We start from the raw sequence: 12,689 nt of genomic DNA, 5'->3' as shown, positions 1-12,689 counted from the left end.
ATTTTCTCAATTGCCCCTTGTGGGTGGTGCCATCCCTGGGCTGGAAGTCTTGGGTTCTATAAGAGAAGCAAGCCAGCAAGGAGCATCTCTCCATGCCCTCTGCATCAGTTCCTGCTTCCTGACCTGCTCGAGTTCCAGTCCTGACTTCCTTTGGTGATAACAGCAATGTGGAAGTAAGCTCAATAAACCCTTTCCTCCCCAACTTGCTTCATGGTCATGATGTTTGTGCAGGAATAGAAACCCTGACTAAGACAGAGCCCCATAGCTTGAAATAGAGTAACTAGATATACTAGATACTAGAGTATATCTAGTAACTAGATATACTATAGGAGTATGCCATGTCTGCATACTCTTGGAACAAGAGCAAGCCAGGGGCAGTAGCAAGATCTCCAACAGAGGGAAACATCTACCACCTGTTACTGGGAGGTCTGGTCTGACCTCAGGATACTCTTTCCTGACACTGAAGGACAGCAGCTTCTAGCTCCAGACCTACCTGCTTGTCTCATAAGCTCTCCTCCCAGACCCCTGAAAACCAAAGGAAAAAGAAAGTTAAAGTCATTTACACATGAAACACTCCACTAAGCAACAGATACAGCTTCAGGCCCCCAAAACTATGACAGTTTTAATTAATCAGGTGATTTAGTGCCTGAAAACTGAGCTACATTTTTGGAAAAACCCAAAATTGCTGCAAAAAGATCATCCTCTGGCAGACTACTGTCTCTTGAGCTTCCATAGGACACTCACCGATATATTACTCAGAACCAATCCCAAATGCTGCTTAACACACTCCACAACAATGCAAGATGACCATCACGCGGCCCAAAGCCGTAGTACATTCATGTTCATCATCACCCTGTCAACTCAAAGCAGCAGCAGGAGCTGGGAAGTGCCCAAAGGAGAAAACAGTACTGGTGTGGGGAGGCTCTGGTTTCTAGGTCAAACGGCAACAAGATCTGCCTTAAACAATTAGGAAGCCAGAAAAAAAAAATGTGTGATGCACAGCAGACTGGAAAAAAGTGTAGCATAGAGCTTCTGGTATATCAGGGCATGGCCATAGAAGTTTCCATGGGCAGATGTGGAGGAAGCCAAGTGGAATCCTGATGTCTTGTCAAGACAGGCTTGAAAGAGAGGGATGGTTAGTAGGTGAAGACACAAAGACCAGCGCCTACAGTGTAGGAGTAGTGAAAATCTGGGAATTTTGGTTTGTTTAAAAACATAGGAATATTATTAAGAAGGTATTTTAGTTTTAATCCCAGGTGCGGCAAAATGGGTCAGCTTTGAACTGACTCCAGCAGCTGAATATGATTTGCCTTGTGCTCAAGCAGAAGCATGGTTTTGCCAGCTGCAGATTGTTTTTGCAATTATGTGATATTTGCAATTGTGAGAATTTTTCAGAGTATATAAAGGCCCCCAATAGGTGGGGTCGGTGGTTGGTTTGTTAATAGTCATGCTCACAGATGAAAAAAACAGAAAGAAATTAGATTCAGGGCTCTCTCTCTCTCATTCCTTCCCTCTATCCTTTCTTTCCTATCTAGTGATAGAGGGTGAAACAAGGGAGATAAAGGATGGGAAAAAGAAGAACCTACAATGTAGCAAAGACCAGCTACTAGCAAAGAAGAAAGAAATTGGATTCACAGATCTCTCTTCCCCCTTTCCTTCTCTCCTATCTGTGTGGTGGGTTGAATATGCCTGGCCCAGGGAGTGGCACTATTAGGAGGTGTGGCCTTATTGGAGGAAGTGTGTCACTGTGGGTATGGGCTTTAAGACCCTCATCTAGCTGCATGGAAGCCAGTCTTCTCTAACAAGATGTTGAACTCTCAGCTCCTCCTGCTCCATACCTGCCTGGGTGCTACCATGCTTGATACTGCTGCCTTGATGATACTGGACTGAATCTCTGAACCTGTAAAGCCAGCCCCAATTAAAAGTTGTCCTTATGAGAGTTGCCTTGGTCATGGTGTCTATTCACAGCGGTAAAACCCTAACTAGAACAGGGTAAGCCCGGGGGAATAGAAGGTAGGAAAAAGAAGAACCCACGAAGTAGCCAAGACAAGCTACACACAGATATAAAGAACAGGTAGCTAATGCTGAGCTGCATGATGCTAGGAAGGACTCCTGCCTAGAGGGAAACACAAGAAAGAAGAAGACAGGGCACCTCTCAGATCTACTTAGGCTGGGAACAATATTCATCAGCCAGGAAGGAAAGGCCATGGCAGGATCCTCATAGTGACTGTGAATCAGAAGCAGGCTAACACTGCTTTAGATAACCTAAGGCTTTGATGCAGAGTTGTTCAAACAAGCAAATCTAATATATATGTGTATGTATATATGTGTGTGTGTGTGCACATATACCAAATCCAGAAATGTAAATTTCAGAAAATGAGAATTCAATAGAGAACTACCAGGAAACGTGACCACAACTAAGAGAGTCAACAACACAGAAATATTCAAGCTGATGAAATTCACACATGAGGTCATTAATGCAGGTATTATATTGCTCATATTGTTTAAAAGGATGGAAGGAAATGTAAAGGAGAAGGAGAGAAGGGGGGGGATGGAGAGACACAAAGACCAAGAAGACATTTTTAAGAACTTGAATAGGTAAAAGAAAAAATTATGTCAAACATAATTAACAGAAGATTAGAAAGAATAGAAGAAATACGTTAACTTAGAGCAGCAGAAAGCAAGCTGAGGGAAGCATGGGCTGCAGAGACCAAGGGGGTGGTGCCGAGGAGGCAGAACACCAGGATGTTTGACCTACCTCATGGTAGTACTTAGAGGCTGTGCCTCTGAAAATGCTTCCCAAATATTACACAATTAAAACGGATGAGCTTTATCAGATGTCAACTATTCAAAAAAAAAAAAGGTTATGTAATCTATAGGATGGCTACCAGAGTAGGAACCCCCCCAAATCTGCTTTCCAACACTGAGATGAGATGACGATGAGGGCTGGAGTCTTCCCTAAGCCTCTCGCTGCTGATAATCCTGCTGATTATCAGCCTAACCCAGTATCACCCAGAAGTACACTATGACCACCAAAAACATGGCTATCAGCAGCAACCCCAGTCATCATCATCCACAAAGGGTGCCTATCCTCCAGCTGGGGGACTGAGATGCCACTTCTCTGACACCTTGTAGCTTACAAACTCTCCAAATAAAATCACACTGTTCTTCCAAATTCTATACTATTTAAAAGTCTCTTCTGTAGCTTTAGGTAAACACTGTAAGAATTAAATAGAAAAACAATTTTATGTGTGGTAGTTTTGCCTGCATGTATTTCTGTGTGTCATTTGCATACCTGGTACCCATGGAAACCAGAAGGAGCATTAAATCCCCAGAACTGGAATTAACAGGTGGTTGTGAGTTGTCATGTAAGTGCTGGGAATCAAACCTGGGTCCTTAGAAAAGCAACCAGCACTCTTAATTGCTAAGCCATCTTTCCAGTCCCCTAATTTAAGTTATTTTAGTAAGTTTTCTGCAAGTCATTTCATTCTACTGCAAAACAACAACAACAACAAAAACAAAAAACAAAAAACAAGGAATCTTTACTCAAACCTAGGTGGTTTCAGGAGCAGGTTATGGCAAAAACCAAGAAATAAAAATGTTTCAAAGTCCTCACAGACAGAAGTGGTAAAGATGGTGAGGCTTATGTGGCAGTGCTGACAAGCCCAGAGGCCTAGACAGGGGTAATATTAACCCACAAAAGCTCCCAGGCACTGCATAACTCACTGTGTGTGTCCAACTGCACCCACCTGCGCCCACCCTCACTGCCTACTTGAACAGTCTGGAGAGTAGGCAATAAGGAGCATGGGAAGTGAGGCTCCCCACTTCCAAAGTTTAGGACAGTAAATGCTCAGCCCCACACCACAAAAAGAAACACAGCAAGACATAGAAGAGAGGGAAAGGAAAACAGGGAAATCCTGTGTCTAACAAAACTCAAACCCAGAATACATAGAGCTTTTATTGCTCAACAAGACAGATAGTGAATATTTTCAAGGACCTGAATGAGGGCTGGATGTGTTGGCATATGCCTTTAACCCAGCACTCAGAAGACAGGTAGATCTAGAGAACAGAAAAACAAAAACAAAGAAGGAGGAGGAGGAGGAGGAGGAGGAGGAGGAGGAGGTGGTGGTAGAAGAGGAAAAAAAGAGTAATTCTCAAGGCTGGAAAGATGGATTGGCAGTTAAGAACACTGGTTACTTTTCCAGAGGATGCAGGTTCAATTCCCACTGCCCATGCCTAACATCCAAGTGCAGGATATCAGACACCTTCTGGCTTCCTTAGGTACCGCATACATGTTGTCTACAGACATACAGTTAGGAAAAACAGCAGTATGCATAAAATCAAAATAAATGTTTTTAAAAACCAGAATGAAACATAGTAATACCCAATCTAAAATAAAACAAGAGAGAAAAATTATATATACAATAAGATGGATGAATCCCCAAAACACTGGGAGAAAGGCTTTCCATATTGTCCTTCCTGCACAGAATCTAAAAGAGGAAGACTGCAGAGATGGAGAGCACTCAAGGGTTCTGGGCCCGAGAACCAACAGCCACCAAGAGCAGTAGGTAACACCTGCTCATTTGGGCAGGAAACAATGGTCTTCAGCCACAGAACTGCCAAGAACACACTGAAACATGGGGTGCCATGACTGTGACTTTAGCTTCCAGAAAGTCTAAAGGCACAAAAGAGTTGCAACCATCATTTCCCCTGACTACTGGGCTGAGTGACCGTTGCACACGTTTGAAGTGAGCATGCCTCACATGTAAGAGTGAGGACAGATGAAGGTCGGCTATTGGCTACTTACAAGGACAACAAAAGATAGTAAACAAAGGTTTATCTTTTACCAAATCTGACAACTTAAATTCCTGGAACCCACAAGATAGAAGTAAAGAACCAATTCCTACAAGTTGTCCTCTGACCTCTACTAGTACACATGGCATGTGTTTTACACACACACACACACACACACGCACACACACACGAACACACGCACGCACACACTTGCACATAGATTATTATTTATACTCGCACTTAATTTAAGTGCTTCAGTGAACCAACTATTCCAGACAACACACATTTCCATCAGACACAAGATGTCTTAACTCTGTACACTTACCTATAGAGATGACGATCATAAAGCTAAAATTAAAGAACCAAAAGTCAGTTATTTGAATTAAAGAATTTGTTATGTCTATAGTGGTAATTGCCAACACAAGAATGATGGCAGGGTGTCAGAGATGAGCTTCTGATTGCCAGAAAGTCAATCATGAAGGTTGAGGACGAAGGCCCTACCTCACTGTGCCTGGCCTTGGGTAAGTTCTTCAGGTGCATTACTTCTAAAGAAAAGCTAAGGCATACGGTAGGAAGAAAGAGGGCATCCCCTTTCATCCTAGCCCACTGATAGACTCACAAGCATAAAACTATCTCTGCCAAATGGCTCTGGTGTTTTCTGTCTTCAGACTCAGAATCAGTTTGTTGTGAGTATGTTTGATACTTACTGGATAGTCACACAACTACAGTCAGTTTACAAACTCCTTCATACACATCTGTAATTTCCACAAAACTAGAAGTAGCATCCCTGTCACCACCCATGTTCCTCAGAAACAGGAAAGCCTAACATGGAGGACATAGGGCCTCCATCCCCTCAGCCACTGCATGGGGCTGCCCTCAAACCCTCACTTCAAACACTGGACAAGAATGCCAGGCTCAGCTGGGCGATGGTGGCACACGCCTTTAATCCCAGCACTTGGGAGGCAGAGGCAGTCGGATTTCTGAGTTCAAGGCCAGCCTGGTCTACAGAGTGAGTTCCAGGACAGCCAAGGCTACACAGAGAAACCCTGTCTCGAAAAAACCAAAACCAAAACAAACCAAACCAAAACAAAACAAAGAAAGACAGGCTCCACTTGGAAGCAAGGATAGAAAAATATTTACAAGAAACAATTTAATTCCTTAGGAAATAAATTACTTTTTCTTTTATGTCATAGAAGGCTTTGAGAATCTCAAACACCCAGAAAAAAAATATATACATGTTTTCTTCCTATTCCCCAAAATGTGCAAAATTCAGTATTAAATTTCAGGACAGCGGAGATTAGAGCCACAGGAGCAAAGGCCTTTGTTTTATGGGTACTTAACACTCCAGAAGGACTCCCTGGTCCAAAGAGAAGGGACATGCCCACCCCTCCACTGGGAACTCCTGTTAAGGCCCACAGTAAGACACCAACACAGCCCTGAGAAGTACACAATGCCCAACCAACAAGATGGATTGTGGCCCCAGATGACAAATCTATCCCAGTTATCAATCAATCCTAGATAAACCCCCATAAGAGTCATGCTGGTGGGAAGAGCCCATAGGGGCCATTGTCCTGGTCCACACAAGAACCCAGAGAAGCAGATCCTGTCCAGGTAGAGGGGGTTCAGATGGACCATACAAACCTGCTGGTGGATCTGCCTCAGGCTCTGTACTGCTTTCTCATCCAGATAGTCTGTGACAAGCCTGCAGAAGGTCAGACACAATGCTGAGCTCATAAGGATTAAACTGGAGCCCAGGTTCACAGTAAAGAATACAGAAGCTCAGAAAGATCAGCTTCTTCTTCATGCTCCCACAGCCCCTGAAGATGTGCCACTTCAGCCTTAAATGAAGCTGTGTTGGGGGCTGGAAAGGTGGCTCAGTAGGTAAAAACACTTGCTGCCAAGACTGACAGCTTGTGTTCAATCCTAGAGACCCACAAGGTAGAACTGATTCCCCTCAAGTTGTCCCCCGACTTCTATATGTGCATCATGGCAAACTCATTCCCACATGCTTCTGTCTCTTTCTCCCTCTCTCAAATACATAGATATAATTTCAACACATTTTTTGTATTCATGAGTGGTTTTGCCAGCATGTATGTGTACCATACACTTGACTGATGTCCATGGAGGCCAGAAGAAGGTACTAGAGGCCCTAGAACTGGAGTTACAAGTTTGTGAGCCTGTGTGTGCTGGGAACTGAGCCTGGGTCTTCTGAACTGTTCTTTACCATGGAGCCATGTCTCCAGCCCCTAAATATAATTTAAAATATAAAACAAATAATAAGACAGAGAGCAACCAGGTAAGATACACAATGTTAATCTTTGGCCTTTGGCCTACACACACACACACACACACACACACACACACACACACACACACACACACACACGCAATCTGCGTTGGTTACAGAAGGTGGGCATCTGAGTGCTACACCTTTTTACTCTTACAGTCAGTTTGCTGAACCTTATTTATGATCAAGACAGGAGTAGCTTTACTGACCATTATTCTGCTCCTGCTGACACTGTGGAAGAGGTAAGTGCCCCTCCAGGGTTACATGGATTCCTACGGGTGTTTTTTGTTGTCCTCAGAAAGGCTGCTGCTAGTCAACACAGCACTTAAGTCTTCAGCAGGGGGTATGTTACTTGACCCACACTGCAGCTCACTGAACACAGCTAAACTACAGTCTGCACTGGACATCTGCTTTCTTCTGAGCTATGGTATATTCTAGCAGAATTATGCAGTGTGAGTTACTTACGGATCTGCAATCTCCTGTGCTTTAGGCCAAACTATGCATAGCCACAACACTTCTACTTTAGGCAAAGCTGTGTGGTAACTAACTCCAACTCCCTGGGACATCTAATCTGTGCTACACAGAGCCACACATGGAGGTCTGAAATCTCCTGCATGATGCACAGAACCATGTGCTGCCTGTACCCTGAGGCCACATATTGACCAAACAACTTGGGAATGTGTCTCAAATATAGGGTATCATCACAGTGCACTGCTGAGGAACATCATGGCACGTGTGCCTTTTGCCACAACCAAGAAGAGCAGGGCCATCAACACTAGGTACTCATTCCACCCACATAGACTGTGAGCTGTGCTCTGGGGCCAGGGGACAACCCACTGTCCTTGGGACTGACTGACAGGTAGGAATAAAATCCAGGTGCCCAACTGCCGTCAATTTGGCCTAGGGAGCCACCTAACACAACCATAAAGGACGTGTGTTCAAGTGTCAAGCTCGGAGGGAAGGGACAGTCACAGATTCTAGGACACTAAGACCTTACTTTTGAGGAGTCGGCTGCACAGTGACATAAGGAGATCACACTGCTGTTGGGATACACCAAGAGCTCTTGTGCATGTTCTTGACCTTTTACTTTATAGTTCTATTACAGATTCAGCCATGGGGGGAAAGCTCAAGGAAAATTTCCAAACTTACCCTTTCTTTTTCTTCTTCTGGGATTTTTTTTTCCCAGACAGGGTTTCTTTGTGTAGCCCTAGCTGTCATGGAACTCAGAGATCTGCCTGCCTCTGCCTTCTAGGTGCTGGAATTAAAGGTATGAGCCACTACCACCTAGCTCAAACTTACCCTTTCAAGTAGTTTAAATTATCCAAGTGCCAAATGGGGGCTGAGGAGAAGATTCATCAAGAAAATACCTTACCACACAAGTCAAACAACCCTAGTTCAGATCCCCAGACCCAGGGAAAAGCCAGCCACAGCAGTGCATTTATATGTGCAATCCCAGGGAGACAGGAGGTATAGGCCAGAGAATTGTCTGAAGCTCACAGACACTGTCTCAAACAAGGTGGAACGTGAGAAAGATGTCCACGGTGTCCTCTGACCTCTGCACATGAGTGCACATGAATGTGCTCCCACATTCACACACAATGACAAATGACAAGTGCCACCTTTGAACAGTTGCTCTTGTCATGTGAGTCATAGCTTTGGGATGATGAGGAGAAACCAGACAGCCGAGGAAGTGCAGAAAGCTTATGACTGCCAACCACTGACCATCTCAGTGTAAAATGGAGCCTTCAATACACAAATGATCAACAATTAGAGCAGGGAAGCTCTTCTCAAACCCAAAAACCACTACTATTACCTAGCTTCACAAATTGCCTCTCCTACCTGTTAGTCTGTGTGGCCAGCTTGTACAGGGAATAGGTGACCTCTGCACAGGCAAGGATGGCACCATGTCTCGTATGTAGATCTGGACTCTGTGTCATCAACAGTAGTGCTGGGAATACTGCAATAGTCGGGTTAAGAGACACACACAGAACAACACATTACTTACAGGTATTTCCTCTGGAAATCAACACTGTCAGGGTCACCACCACTGTTTCTAGTGGGCAGAGCCTCCTCCTGAGCAACCAAGCAATGTGATACAACACAGCAGATACATCTAGGCAAATATATCAGTACACATATATATACATACACAGCATATACATCAGTATACACATCTAGGCACCAGTGAGATGCCCAGTGAGAGACAGCTGAGAAAGAAGTCATGTCTTCAGATGTTCCTGTCTGCACCTCTATCTGCTAGGTGGTGGCAGTACTCTGCCTGAGCAGAGCAAAGGCCACACATCCATGAAAGGTGACAGGCACTTCCATTCATTACTCCTTCCCAACAAGAGCAGAAAACCTCAGCCTCTAACACTTAGGGAGGAGAAAGTGAACAGCTCCAAATTCCAAGTGCAAGCCAATCTAGAGCCCCCGACAACTCAAATCAGCCCTGGAGTTCACCATCATTCTTAACCTGTACAGTGCAACCCATAGGTTCCTTGTTTTTTGGATAGCACCTGTGCCTGATGCCACCCAAAGCTGCCACTGGACAAACACACTGAATTTGTCTTCATGTTCTACCCTGACTTGGCCCACGGCTTACTCTTCTGTCACTGATGTAGGACATCATCATCATCCACTATGAGAACAGCGCATTTCTGCTGTGTGTGTACATGGGGAAGGGAACACGCATGCACATGTATGAGTGCTGCAGGCAGTGGTCCGCAAACCTACCATGAGTGGCTATGTACTCGGGTGCTTGTGGAGTCAAGTTGTGCAGTGCCTTTGCAGACAGTTCTCGGATGGCCCTGAGAAGTAACAGCAGCTGTTAGTAAGGACAGCTTTGCACACTCACACACATACCAGTGTTATTCACAACAGCCTGAAGATGGAAACACCCAAGGATCTATCAAGAGAGGAGTAGATGGGCAAACTATGGTAGATATAGAAAATGGAATATAGTGTCCAACTAACAAGAAAAAGAATTCTGACACTTGCTATAACAAAAATGATTTATAGTCAGCAGGTCAAAAATTGTCCAGGTTTCTTGTGTGAGGCTCTAAGTTAAGGATAGTTTTTATATTTTTAAGGGTTAAATAAAGAAAAACATAATACATACATGAGACAGAGACCTAAGGCATTAACTATCTGTCCCTTTAAAGAAAAAGCTGAGGGCTGGAGAGATGACTCAGTGGTTAAGAGCACTGTCTACTTTTCCAGAGGTCCTGAGTTCAATGCCCAGCAACCACATGATGGCTAACAACCATCTGTAATGGGATCCGATGCCCTCTTCTGGTGTGTCTGAAGACAGCTACAGTGTACTCACATACATAAAATAAATAATTCTAAAAAAGAAAAAAGAAAAAAAACAGAAAAAGAAAAAGCTGATAGCCCATGCACACATTTCAATATCATGTTACACTTGAAGAAGTCTACAAAACAAAGAGAAACATTTCATAATAACAAATATATCAGGAAGATGTACATGACTAATATGGAGGCTTGGGCCAGAGGTTCCTTACCCTAGAGAGCCCCACATTACACAAGCACGGCGGCAGTTAAAAAATACTTTCAAGGCTTTAGTTCTTTGGAAGCTGAAACACACTCCCCAGTGGACTACAAAGCAACCACTCTGACACTGGGATTTATAGAAGGGACACCATGATTATATTGCTAATTTCCCTGGCATCTGCCATGCCTTGGCTGACCAGGCCTGCCTAGAGACGGTGGCAAAACACTAACAGTGCTTACGTCTGAGTTACACACTTGCCTTTCCTCTTTAAAAACACACTTAACTACCTGTGAAATACCAAGATAGCCCCAAACTTCACTGTAACTTGAAAACTGCCTCTAAAGTCTGCTCTGCTCAGCAGTTATGCTACAACTTATAAGATACGCAGGGGCAAGCAGAGCAGAAGCCGAAGCAGGCAGGCCACCTGATGAAGAAGACCAGGCTACCCCAGCTGGACTGCACTGTCCTCAGCCTGTAGCTTCCCTATTACATGTGATAAGGTATTCAGAAATAAGTACAACTCAGACTTCCCCGACCAACAGCTCCAGAAATGAAACAAACAGACCTTTAACAGCATGCCACACACAAACTGGAAGTTTCATTACTTCTCAGAAATAATTATTTTAAAATAGTTTATCTATAATGAGCAAATATACTCATAAGAGTCATAAAGACCAAACCTACCCATCCCAATGGTTGATTTTCATGGAGACGAGGTGGTCAATCATTGGCTTGGTGTATTCCTGGAAGCCAGCAATAAACACGCTGAAAGACATAATATTAGGAGCCAGAGAAAAGGGGAAATATGAGAAGGTACAATGATACATATGTATAAAATTCTCCTAAGACATTATTTTATGTATTACTTAAAAGTTTAGAAATAAGTAAGAACTTGGAGAAGCCAAGCCCTTCATATAGTGCTCTTGAGAATGAAAACTAACAATTATGTTAAAAAATAGTTTGGCCATTCCTGTCAAAGTAAAAGCTATCTACCAGATGACCCAAACACTGCCTGCATCCACAATTACTCAAAACACGAGAGTATCATCAAGAGACCATGCACACAGCTCAGCAGCATACCCAGGACTGTGACTGGAAACAACACAGGCTGCTTAGCCATCCATGCTATGGACATGCAACAGCACAAAAGAATGGACTTTTGTTTGGAGCCAGGGTCTTACTATGCACCTCTGGCTGGCCTGAACCTTGCTATATAGCTTAGGCTGGTCTCAAACTCAGAGATCAGCCTGCCTCCCAAGTGCTGTGATTGAAAGCATGCATCAACAAACCTGGCTTCTTGTTGTTGTTGTTGTTTTGAAGATTTATCTTTATTCTACTTGATTTGGGTTTTTTAGCTTTTTAAAGAATTTCATACAACTCTTCCTATCTACCCTCCAACTTCTTTACAATGTCATGGCCTCTTCAATTATTAGTGGGTAGGTATACATACAACATGCCGAGTTCATTTAATATGATTAAGTAAGGCTGTCCACTTGGGATTAGATAATCTACCAGGGGGCTTGCTCCTGGAGAAGACTTACTCTCCTCTGTTGGCAGCCATTAACTGCCTGTAACTCTTCATCTAGAGATGGGGCCTTGTAAGATTTTCCTCATCCACACTGGAGTGTGAACTGGTGTTGTCATGGTGCAGATCTCATTTAGATGATCATATTAGACTTTCATAGGTATAGTTCCCAGTCATATGCAGAAGACACTATCCCACAGAAGACATTCTGGCCCTCTGGCTCTTACAATCCTCCCACCATCTCTTCCAGAACATTCCCTGAGCCTTGGGTATGTGAGTTGTGGTGCAGGTCTACTGAGGATGGGTGCCAATGGTTAGTTGTTCTCTGAATTTTTACTAGTTGTGGATTTCTGGGATGGACTACTCTGCTGCAAAAAGAAGTTTCTTTAATTTAGGCTAAGAACTATATTTATCTATAGATACACCGTTACCCCTTATATGGGTATAAGGATAGGTATTTAGAAAGCATTTGGAAATATACTGCTTCAAAAAAATAGCAATTGTATTGATGGATTTCCGTATATTGAACCATCCCTGCATCCCTGGGATGAAGCCTACCTGATCATGGTGGA

General features: G+C 43.6%; 1 protein-coding gene across 1 annotated transcript in view; it reads right to left on the bottom strand.

Annotated features, from left to right (window-relative positions):
- Tbcd (tubulin folding cofactor D) overlaps positions 1-12,689 on the bottom strand; it is a 170,902-nt gene that overhangs the window by 33,296 nt on the left and 124,917 nt on the right. The window contains exons 18-23 of the mRNA XM_031352599.1: positions 11,277-11,357; positions 9,815-9,888; positions 8,921-9,038; positions 6,436-6,496; positions 5,120-5,142; positions 494-525 (exon numbers count right to left, since the gene is read on the bottom strand). Of these exons, the coding sequence (XP_031208459.1) occupies positions 494-525; positions 5,120-5,142; positions 6,436-6,496; positions 8,921-9,038; positions 9,815-9,888; positions 11,277-11,357 (389 nt within the window). The remainder of the gene's footprint in view (positions 1-493; positions 526-5,119; positions 5,143-6,435; positions 6,497-8,920; positions 9,039-9,814; positions 9,889-11,276; positions 11,358-12,689) is intronic.

The sequence above is a fragment of the Mastomys coucha genome, unplaced genomic scaffold (assembly GCF_008632895.1).
Source record: "Mastomys coucha isolate ucsf_1 unplaced genomic scaffold, UCSF_Mcou_1 pScaffold5, whole genome shotgun sequence".
Taxonomy (NCBI): domain Eukaryota; kingdom Metazoa; phylum Chordata; class Mammalia; order Rodentia; family Muridae; genus Mastomys; species Mastomys coucha.
This window is presented reverse-complemented; position numbering and strand designations above follow the sequence as displayed.